The 20,154-nt window shown below is 55.7% G+C and overlaps 1 protein-coding gene across 1 annotated transcript; it reads left to right on the plus strand.

The window, feature by feature from the left end:
- Positions 1-815: 815 nt before the first annotated feature.
- On the plus strand, positions 816-19,714 carry SLC8B1 (solute carrier family 8 member B1). The gene is made up of 18 exons (XM_036277011.1): positions 816-909; positions 1,100-1,409; positions 1,671-1,757; positions 2,513-2,750; positions 7,201-7,353; positions 7,449-7,501; positions 7,650-7,706; positions 7,840-7,946; positions 8,024-8,191; positions 9,065-9,172; positions 9,566-9,628; positions 9,885-10,015; positions 12,086-12,227; positions 13,101-13,222; positions 15,048-15,201; positions 15,926-16,006; positions 17,272-17,336; positions 18,968-19,714. The coding sequence occupies exons 4-18, from the start codon at positions 2,595-2,597 to the stop codon at positions 19,163-19,165; spliced, it is 1,758 nt and encodes a 585-aa protein (XP_036132904.1). The 5' UTR covers positions 816-909; positions 1,100-1,409; positions 1,671-1,757; positions 2,513-2,594; the 3' UTR covers positions 19,166-19,714.
- The last annotated feature ends 440 nt before the right edge of the window (positions 19,715-20,154 follow it).

Below are 20,154 nucleotides of genomic sequence, written 5' to 3' on the forward strand. Positions count from 1 at the left end.
AAAAAAGAGAGGAAGTCAGAAAAGGGCGCTAGGGCTGGCAGGTGAAGGGCCTCAGTCCTGCAGGTGATGAGGAAGCAGACAGAAGTCATGTGTGGCAATTGTGGAGGTGGGTGTGGGCTGGAGGAGCGGCATGGGAGGAGACCTGGCTCCCAGCCCCATCACCCCTGTTCCAGCCCCGGTGCTCACACCAGCGGCAGGAAAAACAGAGATGACCAGAACTTCCCCGGAGGCTGGGAAACTGGGGAGGAGGACTCCCAGCAGCCAGGAGATCACTAAGTCCCGCGTCTTGACCTATTTGCCTCACTCTTCTCTTAAAAGCGATGCTCCTAGAAGGAAATGCTCCCCTCAACTAGAGATTTTCTCCAACAGAGGCATTTGAGGCGGCACCGCTGGAATACTTGTGGGTGAGCCTCCCCCCCGCCCCCCACTCCTTACCACCCTCCATTACCAGAAGCATTCTGGCAGTCTTCTTGCCTACCCGTCCCTCGGGAATAGAACAGAACCCCTTAGTTTCACTCTTTAACTTCCCCCTCCGGCCTCCAGCTGTCTTTACCTATCTGGTTTCAGCTCCACTTCTGCTTTAGGGGCGAAAGCAGAACCAATGGGCAAAGGGCTCAGAGGAGGGTGGCGAGTGAGTTAGACCCTCGGGACCTTCCTGGGAGCCTGTGCCTTTAAGGGCAGGGGCGGGGCGAGCCCTGGGGGCGTGTCCTCGGGCAGGGGCGGTGTAAGGGGCAGTGCCGGAGCCGGGCGGGGACCAGCTCCGGGACCCGCCCGAGACACTGCCGGGGGCGGGGCGCCTGGGCGGGCGGTACCGGGGCGGAAGGCTGGGCCAGCGGGCGGGGACTGGGAAGGCCGCGAGGCCCGGCGAGGTCGAGGATCGGAGGTTACGGGTCCGAGGCCCGGCACGAGGTAAGGGGAGCCTGCCTGCCCGCTCGGGCGCCGCGGGAAGACCCCGCGCTCCGAGTCCACCTTGCCCACCTCCGTCGGGCTGGGGAAACTGAGCGCCTCGATGCTGTCGGGATCGCGCATCTAGAAAGTGCAGCCGCAAAGGTGGTCCCTGTCCCCATTTTCTGCCCCGCACCTTCCTATTACTCTGCAGAACTTCCCGACCGTCGGAGCTCTTGGCCCCGGGTGGGCGCCGGGGGGCACTCACACGCCCCCTCGTGCGCGAGGACAAGAAACCCGCGATCGATAGACAGGAGGCGCCTGCCGATCCTCAGGTCGGGGGCACCGACGGCGCGAGCGTTTACGGAGCCCGCTTGCTTGCTCGGATGGGCCAGCGTCGGTCTCCATGTTCTGGGAGAAGCAAAGGCTCGGAAGGGTGAAGTGATCTCCCCAGTGCTGAAAGCTGGAGCCTTGCAGATCAGCGCTTCCACGTCGGTGGCAAGTGAAGTTGAGCAACGAAAGAGGTTAGAGTCAACAAGTGAGGAAGGAGAGCTGGGACGGGCCCGTCCGCCCGTCTGTCCCCTTCTCCTCCGGCCTCCTCTGCCCCGGCCTGGGCATTGAGAAAACCTGTGCAAAGGATTGCAAAAAAAAAAAAAAAAAATCAGCGTTGTTTTCTGGGCTTTTTTCTTGATGGCAAAAATAAAACGTGTTCATCTATGCTACATGGAAGAGCCGAAAGGACATTAGTATGCCAAAGCTTTTTTGTTTTTTGTTTTGTTTTTCAGTTTAATGTCTTTGGAAGAAAAATGAAGTCGTTTTTGCCCTGGTGTTGAGGGAAGAGGCAGAGCCCAAAGGGGACCTGCTAACATTCTGTGAGCAATTCGTTTCCCTCTGGGTTTTGTCACCTCCTTGCTGTGTGACCTCAGGCTGAGTATGCCACTCCTCTGAGCCCGGGTCCTCCTCCGCTAAAGGGGTGGTGGGGACCATAACCTCTCCAGAATTGTTCTGAGAACAAATGAGGGAGGCAAGGTGTTGTGGTTGAGTGAGGCCAGGACCTGGCTCTGTGCCTCAGTTTATTCATCTGTAGAATGGAGTAAGAGCAGTGCCCCCTTCAGGCCAGTTGTGGGGATTAAATGAGTCATCAGTATCAAGTGCTTGACTCAGCATAAGACATAGAACAACAGTATTGCTTAGTAGTCTCAAACTGGTGGCCCAGAAGCTAAATCCACTCCCCAAAGTGTGTTTTCTTTGTTCTGAGGACTTGCAGAATCCTCAGCACTGCCCACTTCCTGTACTTATCTAACTCAGCTGGCCCCTGGAGGCAGCAATCTCTGGACTCTGAATCTCAAGATAGTCCCTTCCAGCTTCCATATTCCGGTTTCGGGTGAGGAGGGTCATAGGTTTCCATGGAGACATTACTGGGGGCACAGGAAGAAGGGCATCTCAATCTGTTTGCTGAATGAGCAGCGTGGGGTGAGTGGTGTGGGTCTCCCCAGTAACCTCCACCCCGAATGTGTGTTTCCACGGGGGAAGGGCGGTTCCTCAGTTGAAAGAGTTTTCAGGCCCCTCCTGCTGGGTGTTTGGGTCTTCAGTGACACTGTCCCTCCTTCTCACCCCCAACCTGCAGGCAGCTGGAGCTGCCAACCACTTGCAACTGAAACGCTGCAGAAGGGGAAGCAGAGGGTGAAGGCCAGGTCCTGTGTGGGCTGATGGCCAGCAGACGACTGTATCTGCACTGGGTGCTGCCTTTGTTCTGGGTGCTGCTGATGGTGGAGACACTGTCCGGGGCCTATGGCCCACCTGCAGGGGCCCACACCAGCCTTCCATTTCCAGCCTCAGGTGTGAACCAGACCCCTGTGATAGATGTGAGTATCCGGGCGGGAAGCTGGCATTAAGTGGGAGTGTATTCATCCAATCAACACATGTTTATTGAGCATCTACTATGTTCTAGGCACTAAGCTGATCCCTGGGCTATACCAGGGAACACTAGAGACAAAAATCCCTGCCCTCATGGAGCTAACAGTCTCCTGGGAGGTCAGATAAGGAAGTAAACATGTAAAGTTCAGGTGGTGAGATGCTGTGAATAACAGGATCAAGTGATATTGAGGAGGTGGGGGTATAAGGGGGAGAGTGTATTTATAATTGCTTCAGATTAGGTGGTCACAGGTGGCTTCTATGAGGAAGTGATCTTTGAGCCAAGCTCTGGATGAAGAAAAGCCCATCTGTGGGGAGAGCATTCCAGGTAGGACACAATAGCAAGTGCAAAGGCCCTGATACAAGAACAAGCTTAGTGTGTCCCTTATAGCAGTGAGGAGGCTGGAATGGCTGGAACAGAGTGAGTGAGGGGAAGAGAGTTAACAGATAAGGATGGAGAAGTAGTGATGGCCAGATTATAAAAGGCCTTACATTCTGAGACTAGGAGGTTAGATTTGTTTTATGATAGTGGGGAGCCAATGGAGGATTTTCAACAGAGGGATGTCAAAATCAGATTTATTTCTTCAAGGGATCTCTCTGGCTTCTCTGGGGAGAATGGATTGAGAAGGATGAGTGGCAGTATGGGACCCAAGGGGAGGCTCCTGCAGCTATCTAGATGAACCATGATGGGTCTGAGAGATAGGAAAGAAGTGAGATTTGGGATAAATGCTGGAGGCACAATGGGTGGGATGTACTGATGGATTAGGCGGAGGGGCATGGTGGTGGGAGAAAGAGAGGAGTCAAGGATGACTTCAGATTCTTGGCCTAGGCCACTGGGGGATGGTGGTGACACTGACTTGGATGTACTGAGTGAGAAACAATGGGGTCTCTTGGGTGAGAGGTGAACAGGCTTCCTCCCCAGGCAGGGAGGGCGTGGGCCAATGAGAACGTGGGCCATTGAGAACATGCGTCATTCCATTCTGAGGTCTGTGAGGGCAGGAGAGGTCACAGTGGTCCTGGAGTGAGTGATTGAAGGGAGGGGACTGCTCAGGATGACCTGGGACAGTTCTTCCCCACTGGTACCTAAGAGTGTTTAGTGCCCACACCACCTTGGTGGGGCAGCAGAGTGCTTGCGTGCCCACCCCCAGAGGCAGTTGAACAGCAATTACACCATTTTACAGATGAGAAAGTGGTTTGTGGTCACTGTGTTATAAACCAACTGCTGCCTCTCGGGGTGCGCTCGTTGCCGGGCCGGAAAACCGGCGTTAACTGTACTTTGTGCTAGGTTATCTCTGAGTTGGTGAGCTCTGCCGAGCTCACCAAATTCTCCCCAAGCCCCCTGAAACGGGTATGCTTATCTCTGTGCTGTAGATGAGGACACTGAGGAGCAGGGAGGGGAAGCTGGCCACGAGGGAAGGGACAGAATTAGAGTTTGAACTCTGTGGCCTCCTCGCGTCAAATTCAGTCATTCGACAAATATTTATTTATTTATCGTTAATCCTCACTCAAGGATCTTTTTCCATTGATTTTTAGATAGAGTGGAAGGGAAGAAGGGAGGGGAAGAGAGAGAGAAATATCGATTGGTTGCTTCCTGCACGACCCTGGCCAGGGCCGGGATCAAACATGAAACCCAGGTACCTGCCCTTGACTGGGAATCAGATCTTCGACCCTTTGGTCTGCAGGCTGACTCTCTAACCCCTGAGCCAAACCAGCCATAAAGGGCTAAGGGCTCAACAAATATTTCTTGAGCACCTACTGTGTGTCAGGAACTGTGCCACATGCTGGAGGGGTATAACAGTTTTGCAGCTTCTTTTATGCATTTGAAATGCAGGAGAGAACTCCAGAAGTTTGGAGAAAGCAAGGTGGGAGTTGGATTATAGGATAATTAGCAAGATTCAGTGCTCTTTTGAGAGTCAATACCCACGTCGAGAGGTTATTACTTCTGGTATTTCAAAGGTATGTTAACTAGATGCACAAGAAAAATGGGCAGGGCTGGCTTAAAACCTTTCACTGAAGAAGTTATACCGGCCCGACCAGGCAGGTGTGGCTCAGTGGATGAGCATCGACCCATGCACCGAGAGAGAGCTGGTCCGATTCCCGGTCAGGGCACATGCCCAGGTTGTGGGCCCAATCCCCAGTGGGGGGCATGCAGGAGGCGGCCAGTTGATGTTCTCTCTCATCGATGTTTCTAGCTCTCTTTTCCGCTCTCTAAATATCAATAAAGAAGAAAAAAAAATTTTTAAAAAGAAGTTGTACAGGTCTGGGACCTAGTCAGGTGACCTTCCCAGTTAGGAAGTTGTGATCTGATCGCCCTGGGAGGTTACTCTCCAGGACCCTCTTTAAGGCCGAGGGCGTTTGCCTAAGCATGTATGGCATGACTGCATAAAGGGCTAATAGCCGTTAGAGAGAGAGCTACTCCGAGTCACTAAGAGAAAGCAAGCACCCCAACAGAAGAAACTTGTTCAAAGAAGGGATGCCAGTGACTAGAGCACCTAATTTCACAAGCCCTCGGGGGCTGGCGGTTGAGCGTGGAGGTTTCTACCACAGAGTGCAGGTGCGGCTGTGGACGAGCCCAATTCCCATTGCTGGTGGGAGAGGGTGTAAGCCCAGCTGTGGGGAGGGCATTTTGGTAAAATCCCTCAGTGTCTGAGATGCTTACCTCTCTGCAACAAAGCAAGTCACGTGGATCTTTGGGCTTCTCAGTGCATATAAAAGCTAAGTTCGTACTGCACTGTATGATGTTAATGAACAAGTTTGAAATAGCGCAAGAATTACCGACACGTGACACAGAGACACGAAGCGAGTAAATGCTGTTGGGAAAACGGCGCCGATAGGCTTGCTTAACGCAGGGTTGCCACAGACCTTAACTTGTAATGCACGCGTGTACTGAGGTTACGTTCTTGTCTCTGGGTTGCCGCTGGAGGAACCCAGTCTAGGGTCTGCTCTGACTCAGCACTTTCACTTCCAGAATTCTGTGCTGGGAGAGTCATGGGCATGGAAGTTCATGGTGGCTATTATTGGGAAATCAGACACACCCAGAATGCCTACTGGTAGGGAAATGTTACCTCCACTATGTATCATTCATGGTCTGAAATACTATGCTTCTGTTAAAAAGACACAGTGCCCTGGCCAGATTGGGTCAGCGGTTAGAGTGTCAGCCTGTGGACCGCGGGTTCAATTCCGGCCAAGGACACGTACCTCGGTTGTGATTCGTCCCCGGCCCTGGTTGGGGTCGTGCAGGAGGCAGCCACTCGATGTTTCCCTTTCACATCCATGTTTACCTCTCTCTCTCTCTCTCTCTCTCTCTCTCTCTCTCTCTCTCCCCCTCTCTGTCCCTCCCACTCTATCTGAACAAAAGTGGAAAAATGCCCTCGGGTGAGGATGGAAAAAAAAAAAAAAAGACGCAGTAATGCAAGGCAAGGGTATCTGATAGTAAGAATAGAGGTTCTAGGGTCTCAAATAGCCTGGGTTCCAAGCCTGACTCTATCACGGAGTGGAGCCAGGGCACTGCCTTCATCTTATCTGTCTAATGGGCATGATAACAGTACCTTCCTCACAAGGCTGTTGTGCAGATGAACTGAGATACATTTGCGCTCCCGGCATTGTGCCTGGCATTGTGCCCGGCATCTAGAAAGCACTCAGAATGTTTTGACTTTTGTTGCCCTCTTCGTCACTGTGTATCAATATATGGCATGTAAGTGAAGGGCTAAAAGCCCATTGCAGAAATAAGGCATTTCGCATGGGTCTGTGTCTTTCTTCCTTTCTTTTTCTTTTTTAACTTGAGTTCTAGCTGAGAAACAATTCACAGCCAAGACTCAAACTATGAGAGGAAGTTTATTTAGAAAGTCACAAAGGTAGAAGTGATCCGTAGAAGAAATGGGCTCAGTAGACAAGCTACAGAGGCAAAAGAAGGGCCTTGGAGCTCGGGGGGCGGGGGGGGGGGGACACACCTGGAGGAAGTGGGTAGAGAGAGGCGCAGGTGTGCTCCAGAGAAACGGTGCCTAGGACGGATCCGTTCCTGTAAAACAAACTGTAAAATCGGATCTATAAACAAATGTCATCGAACTGAGAAATGTCTGTAAGGGTACACTTCAAACTGATCATGGCAGGACCTTTGAAAAGAGGTGGGATTATGGTGGGCAGGGATAAGAAGGGGTAATTTAGAAATCTTTATATAGTGTTTGTTTTTTTGTGACAAACATGTTCATGAATCACGTGTGTTAATTTCAAACACAAGTTTATTTTTTAAAAATTAAAGGGTATGTATGGTTGGTACGTGGAGGACCTGGGAGGCCTAGAGGCCAGGTTGGAGGAGGTTATCTTCAGCTGTTTAGATGGGCCTGGTCTAGTCACTCTTGGGGTGTCAACCCCTGAGGTCCCCCCTTCCTTTTGTCCCTGCAGTGTCGTGATGTGTGTGGCCTGAACGCCTCTGACCGCTGTGACTTCATCCGGACCAACCCCGACTGCCGCAGCGAGGGGGGCTACCTGGACTACCTGGAAGGCATCTTCTGCCACTTCCCCCCCAGGCTCCTCCCTCTGGCTGTCACCCTCTATGTGAGGCCCTGCCTTGGGGAGCTGGTGGGCGGGGCCGGTGGCCGGATCTGGACTGATCTGGACTGACGCCCCCTTCCCTCTCCGGCTCCGCCCAGGCTTTCTGGCTGCTTTACCTGTTTCTGATTCTGGGAGTCACTGCAGAGAAGTTGTGAGTTTGGCCTTGGGCTCGCGACCAGCTTATAGATGGGCAGATGGAGTCTTGAGAGGTTGACATTTGGGCATCCCCAGGTTCGGGGGAAGGGTGGGAGCAGGGGTCCCTCACTGTGGCGTCCTCACTGTTGGCTCGTTCTCCGTAGTTTCTGCCCGAACTTGTCGGCTATCTCCACCACACTCAAGCTCTCCCACAATGTGGCAGTATCCTTTTGCCTGGATCCTACCCCCAGGCGGGAGGGCGGGAGCGGCGGGGACACGGGGTGGCAGCGCATGGCCCGGGAGAGGCCTGGGCAGGCTGGGCCTCCGCATTGACCCCCTTGACACGCTCCCCCATGGTGTCACCTTCCTGGCGTTTGGGAACGGGGCGCCCGATATCTTCAGCGCCCTGGTGGCCTTCTCGGACCCACACACAGCTGGCCTGGCCTTCGGGGCACTGTTCGGTAGGAGTGGTCCTGGCTGCGGGCGGCGGGGCAGGAGGCGGCGGCCCAGGGCGGGCTGAGCTCGGTGTCTCCTCCAGGTGCGGGCGTGCTGGTGACCACCGTGGTGGCGGGCGGCATTGCCATCCTGCGCCCCTTCGCGACAGCCTCCAGGCCCTTCCTCAGAGACATCATATTCTACATGGTGGCCGTGTTCCTGACCTTCACCGCACTCTACCGTGGCAGGGTCACGCTGGCATGGGCCCTGGGTGAGCAGCCACAGGGCCCGGGCGGGGTCATCCCAGAGCGCATGGGTGGGAGGCACAGGGGGACAGGACTCCTTGGGTTCCAAGTGGCGGAAACCCTCCTCAAGCCAGCTCGAGTCAAAGAGGGGACACAGGTCTGGGTAACCACGGGGTAGGGCAGAGCCCGGGCAATGTCCAGAACGTTCACAATGTCTAAAGTTAACGAGCCGGGGAGTGAGGATGCGAACCGTGGCCCACAGGGTGCCAGCAGCTCACACATTGCACCCCGATGGTTCAGGTGACGGATGGAGGAGGAACAGTTAAGGAAACTAACAAGTGCTCCGAGATGCACAGGCATCCAGGGACCCACGACCCGGAGGGGCAGGGAATGGGGTGACTGACCCGGAGGGGCAGGGAATGGGGTGACTGGAGCCCAGAGCTGGTGCCACCCAGCGTGAGCCACGGTCGTGGAGGGTCCCAGGCCCGGTCATGGGCCCCACGGCAGGAAGGGAGCAGGGAAGGACCCCTGCGCCTTCTTTCTTGCTGCTAGGCCTCCCACGGCTGGCACTGTGCAGCCGGAGCTCAGAGATGCGTCTGCAGGGCTCAGCCTCCCAGGGCGCAGAGCAGGACGCTTAGCACCTGAATGGGGTTCTGGAGGCCACTGTCTGTGCCAGGCATTATGCCCTTGATTGCTGGGTTGTGAGGGTACCAGGTGGCCAGGAAGGGACAATGAGTCAAGGAAGGCAGGGGATAGGAGATGTCCATTTACCACTGACCCTGGGCTGGGTGGACATGTGCAGCCACCACGAACAGGCACCGGCGGTAGACTGGGCAGCCCTTGCTCTCTGGGCCTGCAGCCAGGATGCCGCTTGTGACAGCCTGTGCCCTCGTCCGCAGGTTACCTAGGCTTGTACGCATTCTACGTGGTCACCGTGGTTCTCTGCACCTGGATCTACCGATGGCAGCGGAGGCGGTCCCTGGTCTACTCGACGCCAGCCACTCCAGGTTAGGGGTCTGGATGGATCCCCCAAGGGAGCCCGGGGGGGCTGTCGCCCTCTGCACCCTTCACTGCCACCGCCAGCTCCGCTCGGTGCTTCCTCCACGCGTGCTGCCGAAGCCCCAGCTCTGTGCTTCTGCGCGTGCTGGTGACGCCTCGCCCGCACTTGCTTTGTCCCAGTCCACTAGCTACATCACTGCATGCGAACGTGCTTCGTGAGTTAGACCTTTTCACTCTGTGAGAATTCCTGAACGTGCATGGTGATGGCTGAGAAATCCAAAATACAGACGACCAGCCCCTTGCACCCTGCACGCTGCCCAGAGGGGCCCTGCTTGGGAATGGGGGTGGGGAGGGTCTGGGCTCCCCGGCTGGCTCCTGCAACACGCCCCTCTCCCCGGCAGAGATGCTCTCGGATTCCGAGGAGGAGGATCGGGTATCTTCCACTACCACCAGCTATGACTACCGTGAGTCCAGGGCCCTGTGCCCAGCTGGGCTGGGGGTACCAGGCCTGGGTTGGGGGTGGAGAGGTTCTAGGCCCCAGGAATAGAGCTGAAAACCTCTCATTGGGCCTCGGCTGAGCTGTGGGCCAGGTTCACCCTGCCCCCTGCCAGACACTGGGTTTTCCCTCCTTCCAAGGGTTGGGAGGACGTGGGGGAGGGGAGAGGCTCTCCTGGAGGCTGACCCAGCCCGGTCACCTGCCCTCCTGCCTTGCACACCCAGGGGAAGAGTACCAGCCGCTGTTGTTCTACCAGGCGACCACGGCTCAGATCCTGGTCCAGGCCCTCAACCCCCTGGACTGCAGGAAGTGGAAGAACAAGCCTGTATACTGGAGAGTCCTCAAGGTGCTCAAGGTAGGAGGGAGAACCCTGGAACCGGGCTCCTGGCTTCATGACCGCGGTGGCCACTCAACCTCCTCAAACTCAGCAAGGGGGAGGGAGGTCTGCTGAGACCCTCTTGGAACGAGATAAGCTGGGACTTGCTGGGGAAACTGAGTCAGTGAGCTTGGCTGATGGCCTGACCTGGGCTCTGCCCCCCACGGAAGGAGAGCATCTGCCCAGGGACAGGGAGAGAGGAGGAGGGGGCTCCTCCGGACTGGGTGGGGTTGGGGATCAGGTCAAGGTGAGTTCCAGTGAGAACAAACTAGAGTTTTTCTAACCACCTGCCGCTTCCCTGGGCTGAATGACCCCGAGGTCTGGATGTGAGCAGGGCTACCCAGGCTGGAGCACATGAGGGCACAGCTACACTGCCTGCCAGCCCCAGACCAAAGCCAGTGGGCACACCTCAGCCCTTCCCTCCTCCTGAAGGGACTGGAACTCTCCATCGTGGGTCCATTTTAGGCTTCCTCGGTCCCAGGGGGCAAATAATGGACTCTACTTGCACCCCACTGTGGCTCTGGCTGCATCATGACCTTGGGCAAGTCACTTCACCCCTCGGGGCCTCGCTTTCCTCCACTATAGAGTGGGGACAATGATTGTGCATTTCTCCTGCCGTGGCTGTATCAGTCAGTTATTGCTGCAACAAAGCTGCATAACAAATGACCCCGGAATCTCATGGACTTATGATGACAATATTCTGGGTCCTCTGAGGTCTCTGCTCAGGCCGTGGTCAGTGGTCAGGTCTGCCCTATGTCTCCTTCTGGGGCCAGTGGGTACTTGGGACCGTGCTGTTTTCTTGGCGGAAAGCCCGAGACAAAGCTCACAAGCACATTTTACACACATTTCACGTCACATTCACCAACAGCCCTTTGGTCACAGCAAGTGACATGGCCAAGTTCAATGACAAGGCGACAGGGCAGTACACTCTGCAACAGCCTCGTCCCTTGGCGGAGTGTGTGGGTGCTTCATTCCATTAGGGAAGGGACTGAAGAATGGAAACGGTATCCAGCCTACCACAGTGGCTGTAACAATGTAGTAAACCGCCCTGGCTGGTTTGGCTCAGCAGTTAGAGCGTCGGCCCGTGGACCAGAGAGACCCAGGTTCGGTTCCCGCTAAGGGCATGTACCTTGGTTGCAGTTTGTCCCCAGTCCCAGTTGGGGTCGTGTGGGTGGCAACCAGTCGGTGTGTCTCTCTCACATCAATGTTTCTCTCTCTCTCTTTCTCCCTCCTCTCTCTCCTGCTCTGTCTGAAGATAAAGGCAAAAATGTCCTCACCGGACAAAAAAAACCAAACACACAAAAAAACCAATTTAATAAACTAATACGCGTGGAGAGCCGAGAAGGGTGCCTAGCGCATAGCAAACACTCCATAAGTGCTGTTACGAATTTTGTTATTGGCTGTAAACACAAGGTGTGCAGCCTGTCAGAGCTGGCTCTGTCCCAGCTGGCTTTGTGTGGGGCTCTGGAGAGGTTCCTCAACCTCTCTGAGCCTCCGTCTTCATCTGGAAGGCAGGAAAACGGTAGTTCCTACACACGGGGTTGTCGGGAACAGTGGATGAGGTGCTGGGGTGGGCTGAGTCATGCCCCCTGAGCAGTCCCCGTCCCGATCCCCAGGACCTGTGGACGGTACCTCATGTGGCAGGTGTGAGGAGGGACCTTGAGGTAGGAAGATTAGTCCGCACTGTCTGGATGGACCCCATGTCACCACAAGGGGCTTCATAGGAAAAGAGGGAGGCAGAGGGTCAGACTCGGGAGATGGGACCCCAGAAGCACAGCTCAGAGTGACACGGGCTAAAGGAACGCACGCAGCCCCCGGAGCTGGAAAGGACAGGGAGAGTCTCCTGCCAACACCTTGAGTTTAGAATTCCATCCTCCAGAGCCAGAGGGGCAGGTCTGTGTGGTCCGAGGGCATCTGTGTGCCAGGGATCGAGCAGCCGTCGGGGCCTGATACAGGCACATGGCCGCGCTCTCCAGAAACAGCTCTGGGTGCAGCCCGCCAGACCCAGGCCCGCCTGGTGACGCCTTCCCACCTTCTCAAACCTGACAGCTGCCCGTGGAGGTCCTGCTGCTCCTCACCGTCCCCCTCGTGGACCCGGACAGGGAAGACAGGAACTGGAAACGGCCCCTCAACTGCCTGCACCTGGTGATCAGTCCGCTGGTCTTGGTCCTGACCCTGCAGTCGGGGGCCTGTGAGTGTCCCCTCCCCCAGGCCAGCCCATATTCCTGACTTCTCAGCCACACCGGGGCCCAAGGCCAGCATCAGAATCTGGACGGACAGCAGGCCCTTAATACTTGCTCGTGCCTTGAGTGTTTCCGCAGGCGGCCTCCAGACCTCCATGACTTTATAATGGCCTGGTGTGCGAGTGGGCTTCTCAAGAGAGGTGCTGGGCTCCAGAATCAGGGGGCTGAGGCTGTAGGGTGCAGCTCGTGCAGCGCCGCCACCCACTGGTGATGCCGCCAGGGGGCGCTGCTGGGAAGCATTTTGGTCAGTTAATGAGATGTGCCGCGGGGTGGGGGAGGGTGACACGGTGAGTGCTCTTTGTCATCCCCACGCCACCTCCACAGCAGGAGGCTCGACACGGTCTGTTTTTCACGTCTGTCTTTTTTTTCCCTTTTATTGATTTGAGAGAGAGAGGGAGAGAGAGAGAAACATCGATGAACAAGAACATCGATTGGCCTCCTCCTGCAAGCCCCCCACTGGGGATTGGGCCCCCGACATGGGCATGTGCCCTGACTGGGAGTCGACCGGGAATCTCTTGGTGCCTGGGTCAACGCTCAACCACTGAGCCACACCTGCCGGGCTTCACCTCTGTCTTTTATTTCCAATGTGACTAGCTTGAGGGCAGGAGCTGTGTCTTTAATTTCTCTGTCCCCCTGGAGTGCCTAGGACAGGGCTGGGCACATAGGAGGTATCTGTCTTACATCCCAACAATTGGGTGTAAGTGGGTTTTACTCATGGGTCTAACCCCCAACCTCCTCCATCACTCTGGGGAGGCCTCCAGGAGGCAGTGCCAAGTTCGAAGCTGTGGGGAGTACCAGCTCCCTCTCTCATCCCTCTGCAGACGGCGTCTACGAGATAGGCGGCCTCTTTCCTGTCTGGGGCATAGTGGTGATCGCGGGCACGGCCTTGGCAGCAGTGACCTTTTTTGCCACATCCAACAGCGAGCCCCCCAGACTTCACTGGGTAAGAATCCCGGGGTCTCCAAGCTGGGAGAAGGGACACGGAGGTCCTCCAGGCAGCCGTGCTGGCTGTGCCTCTGGGGTCGTCGGGCCAGTTATCACCTTCTGCGGTGACAGGTCTTTGAAACCACTTGTGAGGGCCATTGTGCCTGTTCAAGGTCCTCTTTCATTTTTCTTTCTTTCTTTCTTTCTTTTTTGGTCATAGCTTCATTGTATTGAGATGTAATTCCCATCCCATAAAATTCACCCATTTGAAATGTACAGTTCAGTGGTTTTTAGTACAGTTGGCCCTTGAACTTAGAAGTGGGCCCGCATAGTTCAAATCCGTGTTGTTCAGGGGTCGCTGTAAGTTCGTGGAGTTGCACAGTCATCACCACCGTCCACTGGAGAGCGTTTCCATCGGCCCCTAAAGAAAACCCATACCCAGCAGTCATGCCCATCACCCTCTTCCTCCATCCCCTGGCCACTGCCAGTCTGCTCTCCGTCTCTACAGATGTGCCTGTTCTGAGCATTTTATATAAAATCCCACACGATGTGGTCTTTTGTGGCTGGCTTCTTTCACTTATTAGCAAAATGTTTTTAAAGTGTGTCCACATTGTAGCATGTATTAGTAAATAGTTGTTTTTTAATAACAAACTAAAGACCCCCTTTTTTTTTAATGTTTTTATTGATTTTTTTTAGAGGGAGAGAGAAACATCAATCAGCTGCCTCCTGCACACCCCCTACTGGGGATAAAGCCCACAACCCAGGCATGTGCCCTGACCAGGAATCAAAGGAGGAACTCTCAGTCCGTGGGATGACGCTCAGTCCACTGAGCCACAACAGCCAGGCAATAAACAGTTCTTTTTCATGGCTGAGTAATATTCCATTATATGGCTAGAGCACATTTTGTGTATCCATTCATCTGGATGGACATTTGGGTTGTTTCTACGTGGGGATATTATGAATAGTGCTGCCATGAACATCCGTGTAAGAATTTTTGTGTGGACATAGGCTTTCATTTCTCTTGAGGGTATTTTTAGGAGCGGAACTGCTGGGTGAAGTGGGAATGGTGTGCTGACCTTCTGAAGACCTTCCTCACTCTCTTCCGCTAGAGCAGCCAGGTGCTCCTGGGTCCTAACCACTCACGGCAGTGATGGGATTGTTTCTTTGGGGGGGCCTTTTTCCGTTCTGTTCACCGGGCAGCACTCAAAGGAATTTTAGGCCGTTTGTCCAGAGACCTTTTCTTCAAAAACTTATATTTTCATTTTAATTTTTTATTGATGAAAAATGGTTATTTTTAGAAAGTCTGAAAGGAAGAACCAACCCAAAGGGGCTCGAATTTCCAGCCAATTGATCATTCAGAGAAATGGTTTCCACCGGTGTCTCTTGCTAGTGCCCTGACAGGGGTGTGCCTCTAAAGCATCGTGCTAAGTGGACACGTGGTCACGAGGGACCACACACCGTGTAAATCAGTGAGGCCATCGACACGCCATGTGTAATCCATCGAGACAGGAAGGAGAGTGAAGGGGCTGGGGTGAAGGTTGGGGGTGACTGCGAACAGGGAGCTTCTTTTTGTGGTGGTCGGTGGCCTTTGGTCCACAGACCGGAAATGTGACGAAAGCTGTGTGAACCTCTTCCTCACAAAACAGTAATAGTGAGCTAATATTTTTATTGAGCACTTACTATGTGCTCGGCTCTAATTTCATTGCATCTATTACCTCATTTTATGCTCATGACAACCTCAAGAGGTAGGTACTGTTATCGCGCCGTTTTACAGATGAGGAACTGAGGCTGTGTCCCTGTTGGGGGCCGGCTTTGGTCCCATGTGCACGCTGTCCCCTCCCCAGATCTTTGCCTTCCTAGGGTTCCTGACCAGCGCTCTGTGGATCAACGCAGCCGCCACTGAGGTGGTCAACGTCTTGCGGTCCCTGGGCGTGGTCTTCCGGCTGAGCAACACCGTCCTGGGACTCACACTGCTGGCCTGGGGGAACAGCATCGGAGGTGACCCAGGGCCGGGTGGCGTGCTGGGAGGAGCCCAGCCACATCCCTGCGCTTTGCTCCTCCAGCCAGAATTGTATGTGGGCAGGGACCTCCAGGGCACTTCCCTCAGCATGTGCTTAGTGCCCGCTGACCTTGTGGAGTGACCGTCACTGGGCACTGGGACTGCCCCTGAGCCAGGAGAGTCTGGAAGCCCAGCTGCTGCCCCCCTCTGACGCGTGGACTCTCGTGGCTCCCCGGGTCCAGGCAGGACATGGAGCCCATCACAGCCAGCCATGCTGAATGTGTACACGGCTGTGTGACGTCTAGTCATTCACACACACATGCGTAATCCTCGAGGTGCAGCTGCCCTGTCGGCTGTCCAGGCTGTTCACGGCCTGAGAGCACCCAGAGGAGGCCTGGGGCGAGGGGGCAAAACCTAGCTCTCCTTTCACTCGCCTTTCCCTGATTTGCACGGAGACCATACGTGCTAGCAGACGGGACTTGGTGAAATACTGGTGGTGGCACGTCACAGCTGCGGTTGCTTCTGCTGAGCAAGAGGGGTAAAGGAATTAAGGAGGGCTTGTCTCATGGAGCACTGCGGCCTCTCAAAGCAGCCGGCCAGCGGGTGCCAGGGCCGGGGGCGTTTGCCCGTTTGTTGACCGAACGGCTGTGGGTGAGAAGGGCGGAGGGAATGACCGAGGAGGGTCGGGAGCAGCCTCTCAAGGACGTCTCTGTTTCCACGCAGATGCCTTCTCCGATTTCACGCTGGCCCGCCAGGGCTACCCCCGGATGGCGTTCTCGGCCTGTTTCGGTGGCATCATTTTCAGTATCCTTCACGGGGCTGCCCGAGGGTCAGCTTGGTGGCAAAGGGCTCTGAGAGCCAGGGGTGTGCTCCGTGCCACCCTCGAATCGGCTCGCACTGTAACGCCTGGGGCAGGGGACGAGGCTGCTGGAGCCTCCGCTTCCTTGTCTGTAAAATGGGATTATTGAGAGGAGGGACCTCGGAAGGGTGGTTGTGAGGACTGAATGAGGCGACAGAAATGCTTGGCACCTGGTGAGCGGAGTGGCGGGCAGGTACTGCTGTTGGGGTTGGTGTTATTAGCAGATGCCCCCACGCTGAGCTGTGAGCCCTGGGGAACACTCTCTCCCTCTTGCTTATAGATCATGGTCTATAGATGCCAGGAGTCCGCAAACTTTCTCTTAAAGGGCCAGAAATGAAATATTTTAGTCTTGGTGGGCCATCCGATGTCTCTCGCAACTGCTCATCTCTGCCGCTGGCCGCTGAAGTGTGAAAACAGCCACAGGCAACACGTAAACAAATCGGTGTGCCTCTGTTCCAATAAAACTTTATGTAAAAAGTGAGCAAAGGACACGTTGGCCTGCAGACAGGGTTAGGCAGCGGGGAGCTGTGGCAAAGAACGTCAGTTCCAGCGCCGCCAGGAGCCCCCCTGTGCACCCGGGGCTTGGCGCGCATCTTAGCCATCTCTCCAAATGGAAGGCAGGTTGCGGTGAAGGCTGATGATGAAGTCAGGCACCCAGGAGCGTGCCCAGCACACGGCACGTATTCAACAGGAGGCAGACAGTGTTGGTTGTGATATTATTTGGAAGCACTGAAGGGCAGCTCTCCCCAAGCTCCACAGCGAAAGGCCGCTGACACCAGTCAGAACTGACGGGGACTGGGGGGGCGCACCTGCCATCTGTAACTCCCGGTGGCCCTTTGGTTCCCATGGAGACCTGCTCCTGACCTCTCAGGTTGGGGTGGGCAGGAGGGTGCCCTGCCTGGAGCAGTGTCCCCTAAATAACCCCTAGAGGTGGCCTTGGCCCGAGCTCCACCAGCAGCCCCCTGGCCTCAGTTTCTCTGTCTACTGAGTGCTTGCCAGGCACCGGACATTTCTGTCACCTCGTTCGGTCCTTGCAGATTGGGCGCAAACGCCACTGGACACTCGCCTTCTTAGAGGTGCTAAAACTGGCTGAGGGCTCTCAGGTAGGGTTTGGGGGCTGGGGTGGGAACAGGTCATAGGGAAAGACAGTGGGCTGGATGGTCAGGGTTTGGGGCAGTGGATCCAGCACATTTCCTGAGCCAGGCTGCAGATGTCCTGGTGGGAGTGGGCCTGGGCTGCCTGCTCCAGATCTCCAGGGGCCACACGGAGGTGACGGTGAGTGGCCAGATGCTTCTGCAAGGGACCTCCTGACCCTGCTCTCTCCTGGTCCCTCGGTCCTCTGGATGGGAGGCCTTCATACCTGAGCACTTGACACTTCCTGGAAAGGACTTGTCTAGATTTGTGACGAGTCTGATTTGTAGAATATCTTTAATATGTCTTGCATGTAGGGTTGGAAAAATGTATTTCTTCCAAATTCACAGCTTTGAGGGAAGGGCCCAGAACTCCTTGGATTCGGGTCTCAGTCCCATCAGTTAAGTCTCTTGCTATGTGACCTTGAATGAGTTAGGATAGCTCTGAGCCTCAGTGTCCTGACCTGTGAAATGGGTTGATGACCCCCTCTCCCCCCCGGCAAGCACGCATGAGGAAAGGGCCAACACGCACACACAGGGTGTACCAGGAGGACAGGATGAAGGTGCCACCTGCTGGAGACAGCCCTGGAATGGGGAGCCCAGCAGATCTGGAGAAGGTTCTGAAACACATCGCAGAGGTTCTCATTCAAAAATATCTGAGAATTGCCTTGGGGCTCAAGAGACCTCCTGCCCCAGGCATTCCGGGGGCGGGGGGGGGTGGTGGTGGCTGGAACTTTGCATTTTTAAGTAAGCTCCCGGAGACTGATGAAGGTAGGGCATTTGAGTGGCAGTGTTCTAGGTGGGAAATTCAGGTATGTCCCAGGCCAGGCAGGTAATGGAAATGCACCCGATTCAGGTGGGCCTCACAGGGTCAGGTAGTCCGGATTTTCTAAAGAAAGCACCCCGCAAGGCAGCACGTTTGTACCCCTGATCCCCGCATCTCTACTGGGAAGGGAAGGAGCTTCAGAGACCAAAGGAACGATTAAGACAAAGAGGGGTGTGGCCTAGGGGACAGTTTAGGGCTCAGCACATGAAAGCCCTAAAATGTCCCGAGGTTGAGATGGTGTATTGATGAGAGCACCCCAGCTCTCTCTGAGCCTCTAGGTCTTGAATAGGCTCTGGTGGCTGACTTGTCATTAGCTGGCAGGGGGGCCAGCCTTTCCTGGCGACCGCGCCCAGAAGCAAATAGCTACTTACCCTCTGCACATTTTGTTTATATTCTTCATGGGTTTAAGGGTTCCTTTCATTAGGATTCTCAGGCTGTTCCAGATAATGGGGCCTTAGGGTAAGGCCCCCTGACAGGAGAGTGTGCGTGTGCGTGTGTGCGTGCGTGTGCGTTCAGCATTCCAGCACCTCTGTGTGGAGCGTAGAGACTGCTGCTGCTAAGACATCAGGCATCCTGGAAGGTCATCGGAAGGATGTCCTTGGAGCACTGTTGGGTGCAAAATACAGGTTGCTCTTATCTGCTGATTGTATGAGCCCCGTTCTCTGATTTGGTGTAAAGCCCTCTCTGTGTGCGTACCCACACCTGTGTGCGTACCCACACCTGTGTGCATGTACGTATGTACACGGTGCAGGGAGGCAGGACGGTATTGGTAAGAGCTGGGGCTTTGCTGGGGCTCTGTCACTCACTCGTTCACCAGTTTCCGCATCTGTGGACTGGGGTGAGGCTCCCCTCAGGGGGTTGGGAGGATGGATGGAAGGCTGAGTGTTGGATAGATGCTAAGTCTAGAAGGAAGAGACAGTGACCGAGCCTCTCTCCTTGCCCCTCCCCAGCTGGAGCCAGATGGACTGTTGGTGTGGGTCCTGGCCGGCGCCCTGGGCCTCAGCCTCGTCTGCTCCCTGGTCTCGGTCCCACTGCAGTCTTTCCAGCTGAACAAGGTCTACGGCGTCTGCCTGCTCCTCTTCTACGTGAGCTTCCTCGTGGTGGCCCTGCTCACGGAATTTGGGGTGATTCACTTGAAAAGTGTGTGAGGGGAACTGTGTCCGGGTCCACCTGGTGGTCGGGAGGTGCCACTGCAGGCAGTGAGCTGGAAGATGGATGAGGGAAGACAGAGGCGCCTTCCGTGGAGCCGGCGCGGCATGCGTGGCGGGGAACGAGGTGTGGGCTCCGTGGGCGCCCCTTGCTAACGATCCCCAGGGGCTGCCGTGTGCAGGGAGAAATGTTAAGCCTCCCTTCTGAGGCTTTGGAGACTGGGCTTCACCGGGTGGACAGTTCCAGACAGAAGACTTGCTTGCATGACCTCCAGAGCCTCTCGAAGATCAGGGTGAGGGGGTGACTGGGTGCCTTCCAGGCTGGTGTTGGAGGACTTTCAAAGTGCTCAGGGCTGGAGCAACTACAGAGACCCGGGCTCCTAGCATAGGTGTCGCCTGCCGCCTTCCTGCCTCTTCTCGGCCGAAATGCTGCCGAACCCAGGTGCAGGGGGTCAGGACAGCGGGGCCCCCGTGGACACAGCGCCTGGGTGCGATGGGCCTCCGGCCACCGTGGGCTGGAGTGGGAGCCATACCTAATTCTGAATGTTCTGGTCGCGTTAATAAAGCGGAAAGAAGCAGGTGGCATTCCCAGGAAATCCCAGCGGTCGGCTGTGGCGCAGGCGCCCTTCCCGGCAGCCGCCCTGGCCTCCGGAACCACCCCCTCGGCCGCCGCAGACGAGGGACTCTGCCCTGCGCCTTCCTCGGGGCCCGGGCTGGGATTCCAGTGCCACCTCTCAGGACAAGGAGTCCCCGCCCCAGCACCTTCTGCCGTCAGTGCCCTCAACAGACCACTGAAGGACGTGCCGTTGCTAACTAGTTCAGGCACACAGAAAAGAACGTCATTCCACTGCCCAGGTCTCCCTTCCCCGGGCCGGCTGAGGGGCTGGCTGCAGGGCTGAAGGCGCTGGGCCTGACATACCGACTTCCAGGCACATGTGGGGTGGGGCTGAGTGGGGTCAGGAGGGGCCATGGATGGGGTATCCCCCACG

Source organism: Molossus molossus, unplaced genomic scaffold (assembly GCF_014108415.1).
Source record: "Molossus molossus isolate mMolMol1 unplaced genomic scaffold, mMolMol1.p scaffold_m16_p_22, whole genome shotgun sequence".
NCBI lineage: Eukaryota > Metazoa > Chordata > Mammalia > Chiroptera > Molossidae > Molossus > Molossus molossus.